The sequence below is a fragment of the Colletes latitarsis genome, chromosome 7 (genome assembly GCF_051014445.1).
Source record: "Colletes latitarsis isolate SP2378_abdomen chromosome 7, iyColLati1, whole genome shotgun sequence".
Classification (NCBI taxonomy): Eukaryota; Metazoa; Arthropoda; class Insecta; order Hymenoptera; family Colletidae; genus Colletes; species Colletes latitarsis.
The window spans coordinates 16,369,446-16,397,274 of NC_135140.1; the positions used below are offsets into that span (position 1 = coordinate 16,369,446).

At 42.5% G+C, this 27,829-nt stretch overlaps 1 protein-coding gene across 3 annotated transcripts in view; it reads right to left on the reverse strand.

Annotated features, from left to right (window-relative positions):
• Nucleotides 1–27,829, reverse strand: part of Ror (tyrosine-protein kinase transmembrane receptor Ror) — a 242,002-nt gene that overhangs the window by 24,399 nt on the left and 189,774 nt on the right. For all 3 annotated transcript variants that reach the window (XM_076768966.1, XM_076768964.1, XM_076768967.1), the window contains exons 2-4: nucleotides 26,949–27,042; nucleotides 18,052–18,262; nucleotides 17,644–17,803 (exon numbers count right to left, since the gene is read on the reverse strand). In XM_076768966.1, coding sequence (XP_076625081.1) covers nucleotides 17,644–17,803; nucleotides 18,052–18,262; nucleotides 26,949–27,042 — 465 coding nt within the window. The remainder of the gene's footprint in view (nucleotides 1–17,643; nucleotides 17,804–18,051; nucleotides 18,263–26,948; nucleotides 27,043–27,829) is intronic.

Genomic DNA, 27,829 nt, shown 5'->3' on the forward strand with positions numbered 1-27,829 from the left:
AGATGAAATAATTTACAAAATGCCCCTACAGAACGCTCCTACTGGTATTCGTTCGACAGGTACTTTGGGTTCCACTCCTGAAACCTCACCAAGTGCTAACTAGGCTTCTGGGCCCAATTGTCTTAAGACAACTGAGCTCATCTCTTTTCTATATACCTGTTTTTGATACTGTTGTGTCTTGGATATTAGTCCAAGTTCAGGACCTAAATTGGTGGAAGCTGAAGAGGGGTGTGCTTATTCTTTCAAGAAGTGGTGATTTCGTTCCAACAGGTAGCACGTCTAGTTTAATGTTGGCTCATACGAAGGTATCATCTGCCCTAGATTAAGGGGATTGTGAACAGTATCGAAGGCTTATTCGGATGTAAGTCTTGCGTAGATTGGCTAGAGTGTCTAGAATCCACATAACTCAGCACTAAATTAGTAGGAGGCTTCAGAACCCTACTGCTTTGGTGATGTAGTTGACGTCCTAAATGTTGAAAGGTTAGCTATCAGAGTTACTTAGCCATGGGGTAGAGAGATATAAGGTCTCTTAGACTCATCAGTAGCACTATTTAGCAGGCCTAATCAGGACTATCGGTTGAGGAATGTATGTACAAATGGCTATCAGGGAAGATGCGTTCACATGGATGACACCTCTGGCGATTATGAGAGGTCTCGTGACAACCTAACCACGCGTAATGGAACGAGTCCATAAATATCACCCACGCAGAGTCCGCATAAGTACATCTAAGTGTTATATATCCTCCGTCAGCCTTCATTAGCCTCAGACTAATGCTACTAATCAGCCTGTTTAAAGCCATCGAGGATCTCGTCTGGCTGGTGACGCCAATAATGGTATTGCAAGCGCACCAGGTACACTGAAATTGTACGTTAAGGCAATTACAATAATTTCTAAAGCATCGGGGTATGTTTTTATTGTGCGATATCTGCGCCGCGTATTACAGAAGCGATAAAATTTAACGATTTTACCGGATCGCGAGAATTTTTATCGCGTACGCGCGCGCGAATCATTATTTCACGCGCATCGGCCGCTTAGTATTATCATTTCGATACAGCGGGCACGATATTCGAAGCTATTTATGCTTATTCGTTATCGAATCACGAAATAAACTGTAATGCTATTACGGGATAGCGTAAAACGCGGTGCGGGACACGTATTTACAATGAACGCGGCTGCACTTTAACTCCCGTTTTATTAACGCCCGTGTCACCGTGCGGACGCGAATTATTGAAACGAAATGGAATTTCGTCGAGCCCCGTCAATAACGATCGAGCATGTGCCTTTGCCGGGTGCCGCTCTTTAATTGCGCTATTAATCGACCGTTGCGCGAAACTCCACGTGAAACGCAAACGATACCCTTTTTTTCCCCCCCCCACCCACTCACTTTTCCGTCGAAACTTTTGATGTATGGAACAGTCGGACCCCGCTGTATAAGGTGTTTCGCGTACATATTGATAAACAATTTCAAACAAGGTTTTCGAAAGTAATTTTCACGTTTAAAACGAGAAATAGAGGTAAATGGTTTTTGTCAACCGGATACATTGGAAGTCAATTATCGAATAGAATTCATTTTTCAGCGAACTCGAAGCTAAATTTTCACCTTTCATTGATGGTGTTTCGTTAGGTTGACGTATCTCGAAATAGATGTTCATTTGATGTATGTATGACTTATACTATCTACACATAAATGTAGAGGTGATCATTTTGTTACTAGAATCCGGGGTAAAAATTGTCACTTGAAAGCGGGCATTAAGTGTTTTGCTTGAAAAATATATATATTCATTTGGTCTTAATCTAACAGACACTCATATTAATCTGTATCACATGTTTTCTACGAAATATTCTGTTTATCTACAATGCCCGCTTTCAAGTGACAGTATCTGGACCACGTATGTACTTGAAAACGGGGTTGGTAGGGATGTTTACTGATAGGTCGCTTATATCGAATACAAAGCTTCTGTTGTGACAAAGGCAATAGAGAATGTATTTTCAAGGTTATTTTATTACCCTTGTTTCTTTTTCAATACCCGTACATTCCATTTTGTCAATTCACATTCATCCTGTATGGAATATAACGGTTTGTAGATTAAAATGAATCGTCCTGTATGCGCTTTTTGACGGAGAAACGTTCCAGCGCGCTTGAAACGAATTTATTTGATTTAGTTGAAAATGTTGCCGGCCGGAAGTGACAATGATACGTGTTTCTATGTTTTCATGAATTTCACTTCGAGCGCAGCGAGAAAGTTTGTTTGACGACCAATTCGAGCGTGCGTTACTTTTGCAAATGGACTTTCGATGTTTTCAATGGGTTGGATTTTTATATAACATTGTATGGCTGGAAAAAAAAAATACGTTTCCCTTTATTTCGAGACAAACAATGTTTCTAGGACGAAGATTATAACTGGCTACAAAAAGTCTAGGATATTCTAGAATTTACGTAAATATAGGAAAATAATATCTATGAAAACTTTTAGAGCACTCTTTATATCACGAATTTATGGGATATTTTTTTCTTTAGGAATAGTTTCCATATTCAAGAAAATTTTCTGGCAAATGGAGTTACGTAGTACTTTAAATTCCCTTTCCTTTGAAGGATCGTGAACGCTAGGATGGAATGTTCTGAATAATAATACACCTGCTGTAGGAAGTATAAATTATCCCTTTGCTCGGAAACTACATTTCATGTATTAATACAAATTAAATATGAAATGGTCCCAGGACAAAGACCTCAAATTTTTCAGGCATCGTCTGCATTCCTAGTTGGGGGTACGAGACTGGAGTGGGATTTCCTGGCTTCAGACAGGTCAAAAACCCCGATTTAGCTAATGTTTTCCTATACCTGGGCTACTATCTCGATTTTCGACGAAGTTGGCGGGCCCACTCTGGTCAAATCCACTCACCTCACCTCCACGTGGGGCCCCTGGGGCTCTGTACCGACTCATGTTAGTACAGGGTGCGAAAGAGTGAATGGTAGTTGTTAATCTATAGACTCAATCAGAATAAACAGGTTCAAAACTTTCAGATTCTACTACCCAAACGTTATTCCGGTTCCGGCCCAACTACCCTAGAAAGGTTAAACCAACACTAGCATTAGGCAACCCTTATGCGACTAATTCTGAAACTAATCCTGCAATTGAGCGATCCCTGTGATCAATACCGAGACTAATCCTAAGATTAAGTAACCCTCGTGTGACTACAAATCCTCTAATAATGTCAGCGTTTTCTAAACAACCCCAAGACCAGTCCCAGGATCGAATAATCCCTAGGTGACCCGTTTCTATAATTGTAACGTTCTACTGTCGAAGACCAAACATCTGACAACGTTGTTCGACCGTAGAAAGCAAATTGGAGGGTCTCTTACTTTTGTCGGTTAGTGTACCCTCGCAAGAACAGGATCAAACCCCACGTATAATTTGTTAAACTGCCCCCGGGGAATTCTGTCTCGCACGAGATACCTGTAGCTCGACGCGACACCGCGATACGTGAAATCACGGCGCGCATCTACACCTGTCCGGTTGAGCAAGACTAATATTCCCTCTTATTGTTTAGATCTGCCCACGGCTGGCTGGTCGTCGTGTATCCATTTCACGCATCACGGAGCGGTAAAATCTTCGTCCACCGGTGGATCTCGGGTCCTTTAACGAACCGTTCGGTGAAAATATGACCGTGCTTGATCACCGGCTACTTTCTAACGTGACTACCACACGCTTTGATTCGTCTCTTTTGCTTGGCCTTTCGCTCCTGATCTTTCCTCCCTCGCCTCGTTCGTCCTCGAGCTACTTCGATTCGGTTTGCACGTTACCAACGACGGTGAAGCTTCATTTGACCATGCTTGCCAACGGACGTTATTTGCTAGGTCTGGGTTAGGTAGTAATAACCATTCGTTATTAATCGGTTCTATTACGGTAGTGTTATAAAAGTATTTCTGCATCTTTGCAGTTTTATTAGTAGCTTATCCTAAGTCTAAACTGTCTCCAAACTTATAAAATCGTCACTTTTCACAGACCTAACTTCAAACTGTACAGGTTACACGTTCAAACTCAACATCTTTCATGTTATGTATCTGAACAGTAATCCGAAAGTTTTGATCTCGTTCCATCGTGCAACCTAGAAATTTTTCGAACATAAATCAACGATAATTCTCACCCTCGTGTAACGCTCGCGTGTAAAAAAAAAAAGCACCCTGTATATTCACGTCACCGTTGAACCTCCAATATGTCCGGAGGAAAATATGTGCAGAATAAAAACTCCGTCGGCAATTTATCGAACAATGTTTGCGTTGGATCCAGCATCAGGGAGCTTTGCAGAAAGCGCGCGCAGATAGGAGACGATGAAGATTCATGCGAGATTACGCGAAACGCGAATTGTTAAGTCCCTTAAGCCCCGGCTTTTCGAGGGACTGGCAGCCCCGAAGCGACGCGAAATCTATACGCGTTTATGGACGATTATGTAGCCGCGTTTTCGGTTTACGCGCGCGAAAAACCGAGGCGCTTCGAAGGGTGGGGGGCGGTGCAGGTCGAAGGGCGAAGAGGGGGACGCGGGGGCGTAACGATAACGCGTATTTGGTCCGAAGGGTCGACTGTGTAAATTGCAAATTTGTCGAAAATATTGCTGCCGGCCGGGGCGAAATATTGCGTCGATTTTTTTCACGGACGAAGAACCGTTCTCCGAATAAGCGATACGAAAACATGCTTTTGAAAATTTTCATGCTTCGAAGGATATTTCGCGTTGCTGAAAAATCCGTTTCAGCATTAAACAGATATTGTTTCCATGGTTCATTGTGAACGCGTTCGTTGTCTGTTTATTATTTCCCGTGCTTGTTTGCGTCGGTTTGTACGGATGTGCTTGTCAAATTGTTTTACCATAGGCGCGCAACTTCCGGCTCCGATATTGTTTGCAAATGCTTTTTACATGATTGTTTTGTTACTTTTGTTGCATTCATCGGCGCCATGTCGACGCGTTAATTAATTTCAATCCAAGCTACCCGTTCTGTTTGAATTTGAAGGATATACAGGGCGTTGTTAAACTCCGCGGGGCGAAATATGAGATATTTAAATATCGATTGTTTTGGGGATAGGTCTGGAGAGTTTATGGTTAGTTCTGAATTAGCTATTCAGGAATTTAGATATTTAGTACACTATATGTGGTAGTAAACGTAACCTACAGTATCATAAACAATTAAAATAAAAGGTATAAAATGGCGAAGGAAAGAAAATGGGCGTTGAAGTTGCTCAAACAGTTGTGAATGTCCAAAAATTGAAGTTGGCACTTGGTTGTAATGCCTCAACCCTGTGTCAGAGTTATTTAAAATGGAAATACGTGTTTCTGCTAGTACCCAAGAGTAACAAAACATTTAGTAAGTTAAGGCGGGACAATCGAACGATGAGAAGGCGGTGCCACGAAGAAAAGTCTAACGAAATAAAGACTTGGACGAACCCCATTCTTTAAACTCCAATCCGTCTAATTCTGACACTCGGCTCCTTCTCGGTGGCCCTCTACAATCGTTCTCAATCTATCGCCCGCAATCTCGTTACGTCTTTCCGACCCGCGTCAACTCGATCCCCGATCCCTTTGTCTAATCTAATAACCGTATCGCGTAGCAAAACTGGTAGCTCGCGTTTTATCACCCGTCGCGTCCGAATCTGCGCCCATTATCGTCAGCGGCGTGTTGTGTCTCGCCTCTAATGCGGCCAACGGTCGTGCGACACCGACGATCCCAAAACGAACGAAACGAATAGACGACGACGACAGAGGAGGAGGAGGAGGTACAGAAAACGAAAAGAAATCGACGAGATCCGCGTGGATCCGGCGATACTCACGAGCCAGTTAAGGCCGAAATCGGTCGGGTTTATCGCCGTCTGGTGTTGACTTCCCCGCACGAACTACGTGGGCAAAAAGCGCGAGACGACCATCAGCGGGACAGGGGGGGTGTGGAAAGAGGGGGCGGGCGGGTGGCAAGAAAAAGAGGAAGGCAGACGTAGAAACGAGGCGATCGCAGGTACACGCGAAACGGACGGAAGATAAGGTCGAATCGGTGGGAGGGTGGAATCCGCAGGCGCCACAGGACGTCCGTGAGGGGAGGGAGTGGAGGGGGAGAAAAAGGAAGAGGCGTCAGGAGAGGGGGGGTGAAGTACTCTACGTGGCGCTGTGTTGCGACCTTTTAATGAATAGGCCGATAGCGACACCCGGGGAATTATATCGGTGGCCCGTTACCGGGGGATCGTGTAAGCGTGCTGGGGTAGAGGAAAAAGAGGATCGAATCGTGGAAACGAGCACGGGAACACCGGGTGAACGATAACCGAGTCGCGCGGACCTGTTTCATTTTTATGACTGGTCTCGGTTTAATGCGGTCGCTTCTGGGAGTACGCGTACCGTCGTGTGCGTGTCAACTCTTTTTGAATTTTTCAAATGCACTTTCCGACGCATCGAGTTACCGGTTACGTTCCTCCCTAACGAGCGCTACTCTTCCCTCGATATTGTTCGCGGTGTCACGTTCCTCGAAAACACACGAGAAACGGATGTTAAGAATAGACTTGTTTAATAGGATCACCGTACTCGAGGTTCCAAAAATATCATATTTATAAAGCATTAATTAACTCTGAACGTCGATTAAAGTTACGATTTTCCCCCAAGAAAAACGCGAATTGTTTTAATCCGTTGAAGTTTACGACACTGTTGCAATTTAAGATTACGTCCCGAGCGGTCTGAAAAGCCCCCAAACTATTTTTAATTAAGAATATACCATTTATAGTCCGGTTACCGGAGCGAAACAGCATCTTTAAAGAATCCCCCGAGCGGCCATCGTTATAAATTGCCAGTCGTTAGCCCTGATTTTCAAGTAAAGATTACGACGAGCGAGAGGATCATTAACGCGGTATCAGCGCAATTTATAAAGTGAAACTCGAAATTATAGATCCGATTTGATACGGTCGAACAGCCTCGAACGACCGGTCGTCTTAATGGGCCAATATCGAGTGGTCGCGGCGCTTATTCTTTGTCAGGTTCGATTACCGGGCAAATACGCATTAATTGACCCGAAACTGTCTCGAAATCGAAGTCTGGTTAGCACCGGTGTATCCGCAATTAATTACAAATTCTCGACAATGTAAAAAATAATTCTCGGTTAACTCTGGACGTGTTCCCGTCGATTCTTCGAACCGCTAATTGCGACAGGTCGCAAGGACCTTCGCCGCGTCTGGAGTGTTTAGGTGCTCGCCTAGATATCGGGAGTGTAATTTTACACTCATTGGCGAGGGAGAAGAGGTGCGGTTGAAATCGAGTGCTCTCGTGAGTGCACGTCCAACTCAGCCGACGGAAAAGAGTTCTGCGGTCGTCCGTAAATCGCCACCGAGACGGCAACAACTTCCCCGGCGAAGTTACACGGGTCTTTCGAACGAGTCTCGACAGTTTTCGTCGGCTTGTTAACCGATATTGCGGAGATGGTCAGGCTTGGTTCCCGAAGCCTTCCGAATTGAATCGACAATAGTTCTCGCTTTAAGAACTTTAGTTCCCGAAGCTCGAGGCACTGAATTTCGATCCACGTTTCGCTTCTTCGTATGTACTTGTACCCGCGCTACAGGCGAGAACTTCGAGAACTCCTGTGCCGTTTACAATTCACAGGCGAACTTTCGATGGAACCGTAAGTTACCGGTGCGATCGCTTAATTTGAGCGGGACTCGTGTAGAACAGAATCTTAGACGTCGCGGAATTGATCGAAACACAAGTGGTAGAAGCACGGGAGACAGGAATGTTCGTAACTTGAGGAATGGCGATTGTTAGCTGGATGATCAGACTTCGAAATGTATCGGCAAAAATGCTCGTAGTGCTCAGGGCTTACAAAACAAATTAAACTGATTAGTCGTAGTGGGGCATAATAACCACATCGTGGTCATATAGGCGGTCTCATTTCGTGTCATATGTCCGAGCATTACTGCATAGCTCGTAGGAAAACACTGTAGGAACTGCATTACCGACACTAGATAAAACAGCAGGCAACGAGTAGACCTTAGAAAATAAATTCATAATGAAAATACGAAAATTTGAAATTCAGAGGGAAAGTCGACGAGTTAGTACGTCCGCGCGGATCTAAGGAAAGGAGGACGAACGATATCAGCGGTATTAACGCGCGAAGTAGCGTAATACCGGTTATAAATTTTGATCGGAGGGATAACCGACCGGTGGGTGCCACTATTAAAACACGCGTCGCATCGGGGAAGCTAATTAAGATAAGGCCGGAATATTATTAAGATTTAAGTTGCATTCAAATTTCATTCGGCCTCGAGCCTGTGGCCATGGATACGCCCCCGGCGTGTTCAGGTTTTACCAGTGTGGTTATCCGAAATTATCCTTGCAACCCCACCAGCCCCCGGGGCGTGTTCTGTGTTTCGAGTGCATTAAACACACGGAACGGACGCGTACATCTGCGAGTCTAGGTCGGGGAGTGTGCGTTGTTGCGGCTACAAGTCGATTCAAGAGTTACCGGGCGAGCAACTTTTCGGTTAAAGGAGTTAGCGAATTCGTACGGGCGATACCATTAATATAGGTTGTGGGATGGGTCTCTATGGTCGCTGGTCTGATGAGAAATTAATTTCGGGACAGTACGCGCGTTCCGCGGACAAAGATGCGGCAGTTGCACGCTAGGTGCAGAAATATCCGCCATTACGAGCGCTGGAAAAGTACCCGCGAGGAACGCAATCCGCCGTCACGTGTCGGGGAATCCCCTCGAGGACACCTCGACAGTCTTTTGTGCATCTGTTATGGCGGAGCCATATGTTGGGAGTTGTCTGACGGAACGATTCTCGAATAGGGATAGACCAGTCTTATGGGCAAGGTACAACATCTAAAGGACGAATTTATATCTATAGAATATCGTTCTTTACATTCACTAGCGATGGTAGGGCACTAGGAAGATACGTGATCTTTATTCCCCTGTCTGTGAGGTCTAGTTCCATTCGTCTGTGTTGCTAACACTGAGCCAAACATAAGCAAACCTATCCATAGTTGATGCGCTTCTCGGGACCCATTTTATTCAGGCCCGTAACAATATACCTTTAGAGGTAAATTATGAAGTATAATAAGCTAGGATAGTCTACAGTAATAGAGAGATGCGCCTGTGAATAGACTAATTTGAGAGGATTCGTACGATCAAAGTTGAAAAGGATGCAAGTACTGTTTTTCTCGTGCTTCCTCTCAGGAAGCCAACAAACACCAAGAACTACCCGCGGGGAGAAGTCAACCAACCAGACGGATCCTCCCAAGTTTGTCGATAAATTTGTTAACAAATTTCAAGGGGGTATAATTACAGACGGCTCGTCTGGCGTATCATTAAACCAAGATACCTCTCGTTAAGAGCGTCCACGGTGAAATTGAAGCATCCAGCTGAAGTTGCAGCTCGCACGACGACCAACTTTCGCATAAAGTTAAAGCCGTGCCCGAGGCGTAAAAGCGTCTTCGGGGTAGGCGTGACTGAGCCTGCGATTCGAGATAAGGTTCGACCTTTGCCGTATGCCTGGCGTGTCGAGCTTGCATTCAACTTGTTCGACCTACGTGGTGTGTCTATTAGGAATCTAGTCCAGATTTTCTTCCGGATCGTGGCATTCTGTAGAGTCTACCAGAAGTTCTAGATCCTATATTCTCCAATTATTAGTTATGTTCCAGACTAGTAGATTCTAGTACTTTTAGTGTCCATACTCATTTGCAGGAAAATGCCAGATTTTAATTAGTATTTGCGGAAAGTACGTCTGTTAAAGGACTTTGGCAAAGTGGATCTTAGATAGGATTTTCTGAATTTCGGTGTCCATGCATAACTCTCGAATTGCTATTGCAGGATTTGAAGTCTGAGAGACGAGATTATTCTTATCTCCGCTTGGTTAATTCTCCTTTGGCTAATCTATCCTCGCTCCTTTCGCCGGATTTAATCAAGTTATTCAATTTACTTTAATTTGAAATATACAATTTCTTGAGATTACGTTTATTTAACGATCGTTAATTAATTATTTAAGCATCCAAAGTACTTGCATTTACGCAGTTAATTAGAACGAGTAAAACTCGAGGCCCTCTGGTGAGTAGCTTTTTAATATGACGCCCTCTAATTAACTGACACGCAACTTAACTTCCTCGTCCCACTACCAGAGGGCTGCATTAACAGCGGCCATATTTGTAGTCTGTAAACAGTCGTCGTAGAAGTATTGTACTCTTTTAATGATTCATATGAAATGATATTGATTTCGTATGCTTGAAATAAAGGTTTCATACGTATGAATAATGTTTATGCTGATGTCCATAATTCATACAACCAGAAAGATGTAAATGTCAATAATAACACAGGCAATTTTATTTATTAACTATTCATAGTTATATTTTAAAATGGTAACTTTTAAATATTATTTCATTTGAACAAGAGTGTTTGAGCAACAATTTCTGGTAGCTTTTATTCGAAACGGGTTCAGTAGCGAATAGTTGAAGGATAGTCGTCTACCAATTGTCTAATTTTCTAGACAGCCATGATAGCTAGCTACTTGTCGCCAACGGACGACAACAATCTTCGAAGAACGCACGCTTGAACCCGCAATAACTCCAACTCCAGTTCGAACAACCCCTAGTCCAGCCTCGTCTTATTGCCAAATATCCTTTGATTAACGCATTCAAGCGGCGGAGCAGTTGCGAGTTGCACTCGAAACTTCCGGCCGAAGTTTCCGGCGTAGCGGAGAGTTTCTAGGTAAGCTACTTAATCGTGCCTGACTGTAAATCGTCGCTAGTTGCAGCGTAGCCGATATTTCGTAGATAGTCGTTAAGCCCTGTCCCGGCTTTTCCAGCGAGCATTGTTGCGTACACGAAGCGCCATAAATTACCCGATTTTCTGGTGTCCGTGTTGCTAACTGTTCCAAACTCGAACCTGTCGATCGAGATTGTTTTACGACTGCGTGATTCGTCCCTAACATTAACTTACGCAGATTTAGGTCCCCAATTTATCGAAGGTTTGGAGCTTTTTTTAGAAAATTTGTCGTTAAACTTACAGAATTATTATCTTAATTATCGTAGTCCTTTCAATTTCTTCCCGCCGTTAATAGAGGGCAGCACTAATGGCGGCCATGTTTATAGTCTGCACACGGTTGCACGCAAAAGTAGGAAGAATCGAGGCGATATCTCGCTTACCGTGTGTTGTATCAAAAATTTGTATGGGACAAAAAAGTCTCCAAATTTGATTTCTAAGAATTTTTATTCTATACGTTGTTGCTGTAAATGCGACCGTAAGCAAGTTCACGACTTATTTTTCGAAAGTTCTCCCTTCTGGCTAGGATTTTGGAATATGTCACAGTTTAGATTTGAGTCGAAGTAGTTTTCAGGTATATTAAAAGTTCTATTTTTCGAGGTATTTTAACATTTCACATTTCAGCAGTAAAGTTCCTCCAGGTGGTCTATTTTGTAAAATTATAAAAGCTATCGGTGCCGTGGTATCTTGGAGCACGTTTGCACAAGCGACGTGTACGCGAAACTCATTGTATCATTGTACTCCGCGATTCGATATCGCGAAGTGAAACTTCCCCGAGAACCCTTCTCTCCACCCACTACTAAATAACCCTACGAAATCACGTCGGAATCGGGTGTGGAGGCTTTTCACCAAGGTCCGCCACATCCTCTTACGTTGCAGCTGCTGCAACGATAGAATCTTGGGTTCTCCTCGTGAATACGTTCACGCTTATCTATATATGATTACACGTCTATGTAGTTTGCAACCCCTTTTCTCTGTCCCTCTCCGATGTGTGCTCTAGCCTTACGAGTCTCTCGTTTTCTATTGTCGCCCTCTTTCCAACATGTCTTCCTCTACACATCCTGTTCTCATCCTAAATCTCCCGTTTTTTGCTCCTCAAAAAGTGTCTCTATTCTTCATCATTCAAGTAGTCTCTTGTTAATGAACATCTTTCGAGATTTTCACGTTTTTGTTCCAAGTTTTCTCCTTGGGCGTTGGAAATACGTAACCTAACCCAGACCTGATCCGTCATTTTATATTTGTTAGTATACCGCAGACGCGTTCTACTCGAATCGTATGGAAAAATTTGACCGACCAAAACGACGTAACCTCATGAATAAACCTGCTATCAACCTCAACTTCCAGCAGAGGACATGGAACCTCTATTTCATTTCCTTCGTGTCGTTCCTCTTTCTGCTCGAGACTCTGCATCTCGAGTTCCTCTCTGTTCGAGTTTCTCTCTATTAAAATCTCTTCCCTCCGCCCTCCTCCACCATCACTTGTACGTGCATCAGCTTGTCTATAAATCGAACAAGAGACGCATTCCAGGCGCGTTCAGCGCGCGACGTTAATGCGTTCGCGCGATGACAGGCGAACTTTTTCGATTATTCTGCTATCGGTTTTTCGCGCGCTATTGAAAGTCTTATTGCCGTGTCGCGCGACTGGAAGCTTGCGGGAAATTCCGTTGCGGCGGCCTCTTGTTCGGGATTTTAGGGGATGATTTATCGCACCCCGCTCGAGAGCGAATGAGATTCGCCTAACAGGGCGTCGGTTATTTATCGCGTTTCGCGACGAGTTGCGATTAACATTTAATGAACCCGCGGGAAAATAATTCGCGAAACGGTTCTTCGTGAAAAAGTTGACGCACGGAGGGTAAATAAATCTGTTTTATAGCGGTGATTTTACTCCGATACTTTCCTGAATATTATTTCTCGACCTTTTATGGTCTATTGTATTGAATAAACCAAAGAATAGTGTCCCCCTACTATTAGCTCCATCAGCGGACACATGATGAAGCACAACTATTGGTAGGCGACATCTATCAACGCAGCCATGATAGTTGTGATTCATCATTTCTCTGCTGGCGGCGTTAATAGTCAGGAGGAAATCATTTTTCTATTTACTTTTTATGGAAAGCAAAGTCAGGTGGTCTTCTGCGGGTTAAAATGATTTTTACGAGCATATATAATTTTATCGAAATATATCGAGCTGTTTTCGAGATACGGCGAAACAAATATTTAGGCAGACGAACAAACAGTTCTGAAAAATACATTTATTGACTTTGGTATCATCAAACGATCCCGAAAATATCGAAACTTCAGCGGAAAATCGAAATCATAAACATACCTATTTTTACATATTTATTTATACGTATAAATACACAGAGAATGTATAAGATTATTTAGCGATTAGTAAATAAATAAATGTATCTCGAAGCAAATAATTTCGCTGAATTTACGTAAATGTTTTCGACGTTGCTTGAATTCCACAAAAATGTTATTGTCTGTTCCTGTTTTATTTTAAGAAAATGAACATTTCACTGATACAGATATTCGGAAAAGTTTAATTTTATTTCAACTCCAATCGAGAGATTGTAATTAGTAACAAGACTTAATAATACCCATTTCAGTTCATTTCCATTCGTACAATAATAACTAATTTAATTAACGTGTTGCGTTTTTTTTTTATGTCACGAAGAGACAGAAAATTTTGTACTTTTGCCAGCGAATGATATTCAAATTAGAGGATTTTATGGTGGTCACATTCGCATCAAAGCCGTCCAATGCCCAGAAGGGTCGCCCACAAATTGTCCATGGCGTGCTTAAACAGTCCCCGCGAAACTTTTTCAATTATTCTCCTGCAAAATAGGCGGATCAAAGTTGCCGCCTGGCTTGGCAGATTAATAATTCCGGGATTAATTAAAATTCGGTTATGACGGAGTAAAATAAGGGGCAGTCGAGCGAGAGGACTCACGAGGAATCGATACCGGCGGGGGATGAATATAATTCTGAATTAATCGAATCAGCCGGAAACGCGACGTATCAAATTTGCGAATATCATTTTAATTATCGGTCGCTTGAAGGCTCGTTCTCTGCCTTTTTCCTCGTTCGTTTTTCATCGTGGGTTGTTTCAACGAACGTTTACCAATTCGCGCAAATCACCGTCGATTGTAAATAATCGTCGGTGGAGGGGATTGGAATTGTACGAAAAATTATGAACGATGTCTTGAATATTCATCAACGACCGCGAATAATCTGATACGAACATTTAGCGAGCTTTCTTTATTACGCACAAAACACGAATATCCGTCGTGTTCAAAATTATTTATAATTAAAGTGGAACGAAATTATTAGATGCAACATCGATGGATTGTTTCTATCTTGTAGTTCGTGAAAATTAATTTAAATCAAGTGCTACATCGATAATTTGTATTTCGAAAATTAGAGATTGTTGTTGTTTAGTCAAAATTTTTAAAGCATCCGGAGAGGGGATGATTTCTCACGAAAGAAATCTATCGAAAATGTAGAATGCAATTTTATCTACGAGGCTTCGTTTTGAAAATGTGTGCGACGCGCCTGGAATTATGATTTTGCTAACCCGTCTGACTATTATGAGATGTTTCTACTTGGCCTGACATTACGAGTTATTTCTACTTGTTTGACCCTTACTAGTTAGTTCTACGCCGTAAGTAGAATTGCCTAGTAATGGTCAGACACGTTGTACTCGATCCTACAAACACCGAACGGATTTTCAAAAATTTATAAACATTGCGTTGTTATATAAAAATATATTTCAATTTTCAAGTGACCCAACAGGATCGGTTGATTACTTTATTTTCATTTCGTCAGTTTTCCATTCCATTTTGCCGTTACTGTAATATTGACCGATGGCTTCTGTTTACAAATTTTTATTTTTTGTAGGCACACATAACCGAGAATTTTTTTGGAATATCTCGTTCGACAGGTTAAGTAAACACGTGAAAAATCTACGAGCGCCCCGGTTGACAGGGTTTTAGGGTAACTAAGTCTCTTCGTTAAAAACCCAGGGGCAACACGGATAAGTGAATTAGGAAGGTGCGAGGCCAGACGTCCTTTTAGTGCAGCCATTTACCTTCCCCAATTTTCCATCGCCAACGTATTCCATCGCCGTTGTTCGTAGAAAAAAAATTTCACGAAGACAATGGCAGGAGAACCTGGATCCCTATAGTCCTAAAAATCTTTTTGGGGGACAAGAAACAGGAATTCTTTCATTTTGAAAAGTAGTTTAATTCATTGTTCGAACAGACAAATTTAATACAATTTTATTGCTTTCTTTTTCCAACTAAATTTCAGTTGTCACTGAAAAGCACGCTTCCCGGTCGCAAATTCTAACTACTAAAAGTTTCCTATTAGACTAAAAGCAACGAATGACGATTGGTGATCGCCTAAGTAATATGGACAGCGAAATTCCCTGACCCTCCGTTTCCCTAAACCGCGCGAAATCCCTAGGCGCGTCCCAGGTGTCAAATATTTCTTCAACTCTGCCTTTTTCCGTTCAACTCTACGACACACCGAGTGTTACTTCACGAATCGTTTCGTTCCGCGTCGATCGGACGGGCCAGTAGAGTGAAGTGGATCTACAGGGTGATACTTTCGAGTTAGGGAAAAGTTGGATGGTATAAAAGTAGCGGGGAAAATTTTAAAGTGATGTTAAAATGCAATATACATTTATATTTCTTCTTCACGCGGTCGGTCTACATCTGTTTTCTCAACAGTTTCAATTTGACTATCAAAAATTGATGTTTTCGGTTCCACCCCTCTCGGGTGCTGGCTGTCCCCGGAAGCAACACCTCGCCATAAAAGCCAGGCGACGCTCGCGCGCAACGCAAACTCGTTCCGATCGTGTACCAGCGGCAAACAGTTTCGACACGGCTTATTAGGCCTGCCCTGAATAATTGAGCACCGTGTTAATTAACTCGACTTCTCACCCCACGAATTAAACACCCGTGGAAGAGCTGCGCGGAGTGACGTTGATCGCGCCCCGTGAGAGCCGGCCGATTAAGTTTGCGACCGAGAGAACCACCCTATGGTTTCCCTCCCCCGTCGACATCGTTTTCTTCCCTTCGTATTTCTTTACGAAGAATTCATTAGTCGAGCAGTTGCGTCGTGGCGATTTATGTTCAGAGAAATACAAATAGAGCTATTGAAATATCAATTGGTCACAGAGTGGCTGACGTAAGTCGAAAAATGATGTATCCATTAATTAACGCGACTAGGGAGGTTTAGGGTATGGCTATATTTATAATTTTGAAACGAAGCACGAAAAGTCGAGTGCTCAACACGAATTTTATTATTGTTCAACATAGCGAGCGCGTTGGTCACACCAGGGGCCCAAACAGCTGGAAAAAGGCACGAACGGTGAAGGTGGTCGAAAGAAGTTTGAGTCCTCGAACGAGTTTGACTTGCAGAGTGGTAATATCAAAGTTCCGCGTCGCGGAGGGTTGAAAGAGCTGGCCAGCGGTCCTCGGGGCGCGGAGGGGGACGTTTTCTTCGCGCATTGGCCCCCGATTAGATTAGAATTTGTTAGGGGTGTCGCTCGGTAACTTCGTCAGAGGAACGCTGTCAGTTTTGTTTCATCGCTCCCGGGCACAAGAGCTTTTTGGGAAAGTTTCGCGCACGAAATTCCGCTCCGAGACACGGGGAAAACTTTCCGGGCTGAATACCGACTTATGAGGGACGACGTGGCCTACCAGGGGATGAGGGTGAATTAGCCTTAGCACGGGCCGTAATACGCGTCTGAAGGTTCGTTCACCTTTTTTGACGGTGATCTCTTCTCCTTAGAAGAGGTTTTTTACTTCGAGATTTAGACGGGAGTTATAATTTCATTCTCATCGCTAATGTGTTCTTCCTGATAACGTTTGCGTAGGATGTGAGATATTCACTTAAAATTTGTTCTATCTTCTACTGTTTAACAGAGAGACGCCCTGTGGACTGTACACTATCAGTGAAGAATATTTTTCAATATGAAACAAAACGCATTTTGTTGAATATACGTTCGTATACCCACGATCATTGTAGTTGTTACGAAGCCACGGAACACTAGCGTCATCTGCACCGCCATGTGCTCAAGGTACGTGCGCAAGGTACGTGCGCAGATGGTTAGTTGTCGGTCATTGCTATTAAACTGTAGGACCAACGTGTTCGTTACACAATTCTTTTTACTTTGTAAACTATGAACAAGAGCAACGATAATGTTACTTAATTCTTTGTAGCTTAATTTAAAAATATTTTTTATAATGAATTCCACTGCAGTTAAGCAAATTTTGAAGCTCCGTTAGAGTCGCTAGCATTAAAAGATCGTCCAGGCGGAAATTTTGGTACAATTTTTGTTTTAAAGAGAATCACGCCACCCGGGGGAATCAATTTCCCCCTGCTTGGCGAGCAGACGTCAAAGGGGAATTTCGATGAGTCGAATTGACAGTTTTACGATCCCTCGCTAAAGCTTCCTATATTTCGTTCGTCTTCGTTGGAGATCAGGAAAAGCTTTTCCTTCGTCATCGTGCAAAAGTCGAGACGCGTTTCCACGCCGTCTTAATTCGAATACGTAATCAAAGAATTGACGTAACAATTTCTTAGACAATGTTAACAACGTTAAATATTAACAAACTTAAAGATTCATGATAAAACCTGATCCTACAACAGTGAATACAAAAATTGGTTACTTCAATATTGAAACGAAGCATTACCAACTTTACCATTCTCTTTCTAGTATTAATACACGTTTATCAAAGTGTCCGATGATTTTGCAGTCCCTTTCATTTCCTACGTCTTAGACGTTTGCTTCGCTCGACTGTCACAAAGAACTTGACGCTCTTTGATTAAAGTTAACGTCAATAGACACTATCTCTACTCACCATGTCTGCTCTTAGACGAGTCGACGCGAAGCGTTCCCTCGCTTTGTATCTGATCCTTTCCATTTGCCACGCGACAAGTGTAAAATCCTACGTCTGAAACGTCCAGATTGATGATCTTCAGCCGACTTCCGGCTATGTTCTTTGCGGCGTGTTCGTGTGCCTGAGAAATAAAATCATTTTACAATTAATACCCACGATTAAGGTTTGCATTAGGACATTTTGAGGCTTTTTTCAAATGATATGAATAGCTCATACTTTCCGTCGGGCCATGGGGAGCAACTATACAAAATTTCATTTGGTTTGGATAGAAATAGTAGAAGTTATAGGCAAATCACAAACACACAGATCACGAATGCAAAATGTTGGTACGAGCAAATGTAACTTTGTTAACTGTGTCGGGGGTATTACCTGAGCGTGTATCTTTTTAATAGTGATCTTTGGTCGCCTCTCCTCCAGTGGTGCTTCATTTTTGTACCATTTGATCTTGGTTGGTGGGGGATCGCCAACGACCTCGCATCGCATGTGGGCGACACCGCCAGCATCCTTCGAGATGTTCGTCAAAGTGCGTATAAACTTCAACGTACCACTTTTAGCCCCAGACGCTGCCTCCATGTCGGTTCTGCGAATAAAATAAAAATTTTGAGATTCAAAGAACTCGTTATAAATTGCCACAGAGCACACAAAAATATGTTTGAGTATTCCAATTTTGCAAACATTGTTATTATTTTGGTAATGTTAGCTTCTCACGCGTGTATTTCAGTTTTAAGCCACGTTTTACATAAATGTTTTGACATCGTTGCTTTTCGAACACCCGTTAGGGAAGTCTCATTGAAATGTATGAGCGACATGTTGTCGCGGGAAATTGACCAAAGGACGTTGAGAACGTGGGTTAAATTTTTTATCATCTGTCGGTTTACATGCTCCGTTTAGCATGATTACAGGTGTAGAAGTGCACGGTATATGAAAATTCAACGATTATTATACTTGTACCTACATTTTTAAAACGCCCGAACCTCTTCCTTGGGAAAATCTTGTCCCATGATGTTCGGAATTTGTTACGACTCGTATTACAGGCATAAATTATTTGAGTACAGTGTCGTTCAAAAATATCCGTGTGATAAATTCCTCGGTACGGTTCTTTATTTAATCAATCAAAAATTAATCGTGTGGTATTTTTTATTATATTATCTCCAAGTTTAATAAATCGGAATGTTTTATCCTGGTTCCTCGTATTCGCGATCGAAAAATTTTCGAAACAAGACTGGCCAACTGTTTAAACGGGTTTCATTTAAATTCGATCGTGGCATTGTTCGCCGCGAAAGTACAAGACAACCGGGGATCGAATAAATTGCAACCAACGGACACGGACGTTGCCAGTGTCCTTGATTGATTTTTCTGGAACGACGATCCTGCATCAGATGCCCTCGAGGCTTCTTTTACCTCCCACATGCAGATCGATAGCCGGAGTAATTTCATCCAGGCTTGCTGCTAACAATGTAACTTTAAAATGGGGATCATTAAAGGAGCTGAGTTTTATCAGGGGTAGCCAGTGAAAGTATCAGTTGAGTGACAAAGGAATTTTGATTAAGCCAATGACGCAGGGATATTGAAAGAGGATCCTGGAACATGATCCTCCGAGTATCTCTTCTTTGACCGGTGTCTCCTCAGTTAACTATTTTTTAAATCTGTTATCCATTTTTAGTCCAGATCAATTTTAATTTTATAATTTTAATCCTCGTTCTGGTACAGTATCGCCTCAACCTGTTGATAGTTTTACTGGATACACTTGTATTTTCGATTAAAAGTTTCAATTTCTTTAGCTAGGCTGTGTTTTGGACTATTATGAACATTGAAATAAAAAGATAGAGTATTTAACGATGGAATGAAAGGATTTTTAATCTGTGAAATAGCAGTTCCTTTCAACGAATATTAATACAATGGAGGCCCTCTTGATGGCATTGAAATCTCTCTTTTAAGTTCTGTCTTGACTGATAAATTAGATGGCTGGACGAAGTCTCGGAGGAGTCCAGGACGACGCAATTATATTAACATATCAGAAATATATGGATCACTGATGGTTCATTATTGGAATGAATAATGCATTGGGAGAAACCATTATTACTAAGTGAAACATTAAGAAACTAAATTGATTTATTAAGGAGCAGCAATAGCTTCTGATAAGTAACACTCACAAGCAAAAATGTATATTTCTATTATAACGCCTGTTGATAATGTCTTGAGCTCGAATTATTTAAAAGTTCTTACATTTACATAAATATGGCGGACATTTGGTCCAATTGCTGCTTCACATATTCACCACCAGGTGACCTATTGAAAATCTTTAAACTGGTCCTGATAAAACTCAGAGTTGGTAACAATCCAACTGCATCTTCTTTAAAAAAAGTGCATCTAAGTCAATTAGCGATTGATATTCATTTTTGTGGCTTGTATACTTTCGAATAGCTTTTTCTATTCTTCGATGAACTTGATGGTAGCCTGCAATGTCTCGAAACGGTTTCGTCACCGAAGATATTGCTCAAGTGCATCGAGGAGGATGCTGGGACGAATCGAGAGGAAACTGCTCGTGGAAGTTGCAATCAATTGCGACTTCCGGTCGATCGCGACGAGGATAGGGAGTAATCGTGTATATTCGGCCAATATAAATCCAAGGGGGCGTGCGTTGTCGCCTGTACGTAGCTACTGGAATATTAACTATGAATATGTTAATGGAGCGGCACCCTATTCTTCTCGCCCTCTGGCGTTGCAACGCGGCGAAATAATGCGTACCGTGTGGACTTCCCCTTATCGCGGGGGTGATATACGATCGCCGGGGCCGCGCTATTTACGCAGAGTGTTTCTGGAAATGGACTGCCCAAGATTTCAGTCTTTTTTCCTGTCGTGCCAGTCTCTCATGCAACCCGTGGAAACGTTAATTCACTTTGCGTGATTTACACCGAGAGAATCGCGGTTGCCAACCATTCTACGAGAAAGATCCTTCTTGCGACCTAACCTAGACCATTTGCCAAAAATAAGGAAAATTGCTGTCTGGGCGATAGTCACCGACCCCTACTACCTTATCATCGTCTCAATATCCAATAGAATATATTTATACACCGTAAACAGCGGGGGAGTAAAAATTATTTTAGATTAGAATTCATTTTAGAGCCCAGATAGACATACCACAAACAAGTAGTCTTAAAATTATAATTTATTTAAAAATTTTTGGTGACATTCCTCTCAAAATTGGCTGATCATCTACAGTCATAATTATAGTTAAACTCTCTATAAATATGCATTAAATTACCACCCCTATGAAACCATTAGAAAAATTTAGCGTCGTCATTGAGTTCGATCGATTTAAATTGGACACCCTCTACATGAACTTCTTGATTGTCACAAGCCGAATGGCGACAATGAGCGACGATTAGGCGAAGGGCTTCCGAAGCACGCACGTCAGACGCACACAAACTCCGTCGGGTTTTTTTTTCGGAGCGAAACGCTAGCAACGAACGAAGAACACAACGGAACGAGTTGCGTCAGGCAATTGTTGCCTCGCGATTAATTAAACTCCACGCCGCGCCGGTGTAAATTTGTTCGTTTGCTTCTTTGTTCGCGACGCGACCATTCAGCCGTGCCAATTTGGACAACAACGCGTGCCCCGAGCCTTCTTTCATGTTTTATAACGAGCGCGTGAAATTCCGTGGAATGAAAATAAAAAAATAAAAAAAAAAAAAAAAAACCGTCGCCTCCACATGGAAACGGTTAATTGAATTTCGTCAAGTCCCCGCGACCTCGCAGGACTTTCCGGGTAATTTGAAATTCAATCGAACACCGAATTCGATCGAATTAAACTTCCAGGCATCGCGTCGTTTCGTGTTTCTTTGTGCAGAGTTTGCTGAAAGTTCCTTCGACTGTTCGGTGCTTTGGAATAGTTATTCATCGAAGCGTCGATTCGCAGCTCGGCAACGGTCTATATTCCCTTTCGAAACTTCCGTGTGCCTGTTTCTTCTAACGTACGAGACACTCTATATACGAAATAGTTTGTATATACAAAGACAACACACTTTACCCAACAAATATTTCCTTTTGGACTGAAAAACTTCTATCTTACTATCGTTATATTCTCAGAACTTACGACGCCATTTTGTTTTACACCTAGCCTCGATTGTTTGCGTTGGAAAACCTGTATGTGTGTCAAATTTCAAGTCGATCGGTTTAGTCCCAAAATATTATTCAATAGTAGAATATGGTACCTCGCTTGTTGCATGGATCCGTGTTACGGATTCTTGCAAAGGAATCATCCCCACCATTCAGTTGGAAACAGGCCACTAAACTCGGATTTCAAGTACATAATTGCCAGCTAAACAAACAGTGGTGGGTGATGATTTCGTTGCAAGTATCCGTAACACAGATTGTTGCAACAAGCGAGGCAGTACTGTATACGAGATAATTGCGTAAAAAGTGTGTATCTTTTGGAGACGTAATCGTATATTCGTATCAAATTTCAAATGCCCAGGTCTTATACTTTTCGTTAAAATGGGTGGAACGTTTTCAATTTTGAACCCAGCCTCGAAAAACAGCAAACAAGACTGTATATCTGCGTTTGTCCTCGGTACTGGCAATCATCTCGAAAATATGCACGGGAAGGCACGTCCTTATTTCGAAAGCAACTTGACCGCAGAGCCACGTAAACTAGAAACTACCCTTGCGCGAGGAGCCAATCATCGAGTTTGTCCAGGCACGTCTGTGTGCGTGGTGGTCCTTAAATGCACGGACACGCGTGCAGCCGTGTATCAAGACATGTTTACACGGCAGAACGTGATTGCACACTGGCGCAGAGAGTAACTAACCCCACTGGTTATTGAATATAAATCAAGCTATGATCGGTAAGTCACTAGCAAGTTCTGGCTCACCTGTGGCCCGCAGCGTTGACCGTTCTTGACGGCGACTGGCTTCAATTGTTAATGACACCAAACGCTGGGAATCGCGGAGGGTAGCTCGGCTTCATTACGGAATGCAATTTCTGCCAGACGTTCCACCGGGTCGCTTGTATTTCCGGTTAACCCTTTTAATCGATACAAAATTTAAGGACATCCTTCGGTGCAAAATAATCGATTTCTTGAAATAATACGTGTCATCCCACGATTAATTTTTGTGCGTATCGTTATTGATATAAAAGTCGACGTCTGTGTGTTTGTGATTTCCCTATAACTTCTGCCATTTTCGTCCGATCCAGATGAAATTTTGTTTGGTTGTTCTTTACGTTTCAATGGAAAGTATAGTATATTTAATTTTATTGTTTAAACGTTTTTAAACCTAATTTTTTATTTAATAAATCGCCTAAAATCAGTGTTTCCAATTGGAGAGAACTCTTTGAAAAGATCTCGAATAGGCTATGGGAGATTAATATTACGTTCACGTCCACTAATAATTTTAGGGTTAGGCATCGTTGTATTCTGGGAGAAAATTGACTTCTGCATGTAAATATAAATTATAAATCGAAACTCCGTGGGCTCGCGAGGCGATTTGTAATTTTTTTTCGATCAGCCGACCCTTCGTCTCGGTCGATTTTATACACCGCCATTAGGGGATTATCGAATTACCGGGGATAAAAAGTTCCGCTCGGGAAGTTTCGCAAAATTGAAATCACCAGTGCATGCGTCAACGACGTCCCGGAGGTTTTCGACGTCGAACGACACGAACGAAATTAACAGCGTCCACAAAACACGTATGAAGGGAGGGGGGAAGGAAAAGGGGCCAAAAAAGGGCTCGCGTTTCCTCTGTATTTACCATGCAAAGTTCCTCCATGCATTTTGAGGAGGCGTTTATCAGTCGTTTCACAGACGAGGGTCTCGGCCTTTTTGCAGCGACAAAACGAAAAAAGGTTCGATTAAAATGTAAAAATTCTAAATAAGAACAAGAACGCAACCTGTTTAATTCAAATTTTGAAACGCAATTTTCGAGAAACCGTATTTGCGAGCATAAATGTGACAGAGACCAGCGAAGAAAATTGATCTAATAACACGAAAGTTGATTTTCATTTCGTAAGGTTTGAAATATTTCGAGCGTAAAATATTCGTACTACTAAGAATTTTAAAAATGAAGAAGGATCTTTGAGAAAAGTATTTTCGACGCTTTTCTTGGAAAATGGAGTACGAGGGTAATAATGGCGCGCTCTGTATAGCATAGATTTCAATTCGAATTTAATAAACCCCGACCGAGACTCGCTATATCCTATAAGAATACCATACAAAATATAGTGTACGGAGGAAGGAAACCGTTTTCGTTTTCCTCGACGTTCGTAGCGAAAAGCAGCGTCGAAAGTTTCGAGCGAACGCCGGCAGCGATCGTAAATATCGTTTATTAAACGACGGGAACGAGTTAAAATTTCAGCACGCTTTACAACGGTTGCGCAACGCTGACTGGAACGCGTGAAAATTATGTAACGGCGCGGATCAATTTTCCGGCTTTTGCCTGCCACGTCGCGCGTTCATCAGAAGCTTTATCGTTCGTGCTTTTTCGGAGAAATTCAACGTCTTTTGGGATTCCTAACGATAGTCCGTCATTCGAAAACGAAAACATTCGTGGGATTCACTTTCTTGAACGTTTTCTTTAACAGTAAATAAAAAAATTAACTTCGATCCTCAGATAACCGTCATTTAAATTTGACATTTCCGTGAATATATATTATTTAAGACACTCGCGGTGAACGTTATTAGCGTGGTAAACGAATAAAAGTGTTCGAAATTGAGACTTCGAATAATGAATCTAAAACGATTAATCGTTAAAAAAAATAACCAACGTTTCGATCTTTTATTTTGACTGTAAGGAACGAGAAAAAAATTGTTTCGTGGTTGTTGATCGAGTGAATAATCTCAATAGACAAGCTCCGTTAGACAACCGCCATGAGTCAGACCCAATCCCACGAACGCTCGACGATCCAGTCGTTACCCACGCAGAATTAAGTTCGACACCCGAGCAAGCACGCTTACAAGTTCGCCCTTACACGGGAAGAGGTGTTAAAACATCGCGAAGAAGAGGGTCGACGAATCGTTAACAGTTCGACGCGCCCACCGCGTTACGTCACTTCCTTTGCTGGCAGTTTTAAGCACTCAGAAGACCGTCTCAGACAGGGATTAGGCGTTCGCAGGGTTTCTATAAATAATGCAACGTTTAACCTCGGTTGAGGGATCGGTTTTGTCCCCCGGCCTCGAGAGCAACGTTTTGAAGTCGCCATGCAAATGATTGAAGAGGCGTTCGTAGCGTCCGGATCATCAAGAAGCCAGCTTTTCGCGGATACGGTTCGTTTGGAGTCGCGAGTGCGCGTACTTGTCGTGTCTTGTCTAACAAATGAATATGGAAGAGTACTAGGATAGCTAGGGAATTCAATTACCGTCGTTTCTTTTATTTATCTATGCTGTAGTCGTACGAGTCGAGTCTAATTGGAGAATTTGTTCAGGGGAAATTTGTTTAAATATATTTGGTGAACAATTGATCAAAGTTTTCTGTTTTAAAGTATTCTACTCGATGAGAGGATAAAAAGTTCATAAGGAACCATTCGCCGCAAACGTACCGTTCTCTCACAAAAGAGTATTGAAGTTTTGACCAATCAGGTGCCCTGCTTGTTCCCCCACTACGACAAACTTAAAACTCAAATATCTCTGAAACTAACAGTTTTCTGACAAAATGACCTCAATACTTTTTTGCAGAGAACTAAAAAATACGTTAAATGGTGTAATAAAAAATTACAATTGCATTTTGCAGTTGCATATTCGCGTCATCACCTTTTTACATAAAGGTGACTACTATAGACCATTGATTTTCATCGAATAAAGAAATTTTGAATCCCAATTTGAATTCCAAAATAGACTCTAGTCCGTGGAAGCAGCGACGAATAGTTTCTGCGACTTCGGTACATTGTACGTTTTCTGGATCTCGCTTGCAATCTTCTGTTCCTACGATTCTCTCGTGCACAGTCGCTGGTAACGAAGTTTCGTTAGATAACTAATTATCCGAATAACCGTGAGGGACTAACTTTATTCAAACAACGTTCGGGTTCACGAAGAATGGATCTTCCACAATCCTTCGAGGGATAAACCCCGTGTCGCTGGGACGTCTACCAGCATCTCTGTCAACTCCCCCTCGACATTCCCTGCAGAAGGGGTTGCAGGAATCGGTCGGTGCATCAATATTAATGGAGCCACGTGGCGTTCAGGAATAATGCAGCTGGCTGGAAGTTGTCGACCCGTACACGCACGATATCGCAACCATAATGCGTTACTGCGATCGGTTACGACACGTAATTTCAATTGCGTTTAGGGCATTATCGCGGCATTACGGTGCTCTGGCTAGGAGGGCTCCACGAACCTCGAGAAGGTCACGTCTGAACGATACCAAGTCGTTCGAGACGATGAAAATGCGACGACAGGATATATTCCTGAGCTTTGTTTTATCAAAAGAGATAGGGGTTTCAAATTTGCAAAGAATAAAATTGTTAGAAACGTAGATTAATATGGGGAAGAGGGGGTGAATAGTTACAGTGACCTCCAGAATAAATGTTTAATTTGGATTTTTTAGGTTGTGTCTAATCATAATATAAATATTTTTTAAAATAGACAGGAATAAAATTTTCAATCGGAGATGTAGGCGGGATTAAAAAAGGGGAGAAGTGTACGAGGGAATGATGGATGGGTGGCAGGTGAAGGGGGCAAGGATTTCATGGGTCTCTATGATGGAAAAGCGAGCAAGGGATGCCGCAGGGCTTAATAAGGAAGCGACTCGATTGGTTCGATTCGAAAGCTAATAATGCCACTTCCCGTGCGTCGTGGCACTGCGAAAGCTTTGGGCGTGATTAAATTTGAATTCTCTCGTTCCTTCTGACAGGCTAATTCTAGAAGGAAGCGTCGATAGGGCCAATCGAAATTCCGACGATCGAACCTCGTCTTCGATTCGGCTTATTGCGCGGAGTGCTTTGTTGAGCCTCCTGGGTGCTCGAGATTTAGGAAATGGGAAGATCTGGCCAGGAAATGAAGAGAAATTCAAGATTACGCGACGAAACTGATTTTTACTTAACGCTTCGGGGCTTTTATTTACATTACATGATTGGTAATATATTTCAGCATCTTCATAAATTTCTAAACTATTAAACAAATACAGAACACATTGTTCACAAGTCAACTATCACAAGTTCGATTACCGAAATTGCCCTCTAAATAAATATGGAGATATGTGATCGAAGGAATTACCAAATTGATTATTGGGATAAAGAATAAGATCCTCAAAAATATTAGAAATATTGAACATACCCGTTGGTGGTAGCGTCGAAGACGTCGTTGTAGTCTTCGTCGGTACTATAATCCTGAACATCTGGATCCAGATCTTCGATGTCGCCATTACCACCTGTAAAAGACATTCTTCGATAAGCAACGAGCAATCTAATACAGATAAAAAGTTAGATAAACGAACAAGAGATGGAAAATGGAAAATTAAACGATATCCCTCGCAAGAAGAAGCTTGCAAAACAGGGATAAACTAAAGTCTCTAGAATTATTTTCACAATTTCTCGCGTCAACTTCGCTAGAAAATCGTTCCAAGTGCACCTAAACATTCTTCTAGCCCCCAACCATCTTCCTCCCTCCCTTCCAGGACACCTATCGCGTTATGCAAGCCCATCCTTGGCGTCTCGAGTTATCTAACTACCCAACGACGCAACGTCTAACTACCCCCCAACAACGTGGTTCGATGTTTCTTACACCTGCGCAAATACCGCATCAGCAGCAGTCCTTGCCAGGATCCTGAGGGGCCGGCCATCAAACCCTTCCGCGTTTCACGCAACACGGAACTCCGCGATTTCGTCTAAGAGAAACGCGATAGGGTTCCTCCGTCCAGCGTCACGTCAGCCTCGGGGCACCGGAGTGGCAACCGGGTAACTCTATTAGCGTCCCGATACCGCGATAATGAGCGGTTACAGCGACGTTTACGTCCTGACGGGACGTTTACGTGCGAAGAAAGTCGTAATCGGTCCTCGAAAACGTCGGAGTCGTAACGTTTCTGCGAATTACTTCGCCCCCTCCTTCCGTTTTCGCGCGATAGATGGCAGACCGGTCGCCTAACGTGCGTTTATCGGCTAATGATTGGGTCCGCGACATGAGTTATAGCACGATCTGGACCACATCATGCTCGCTGA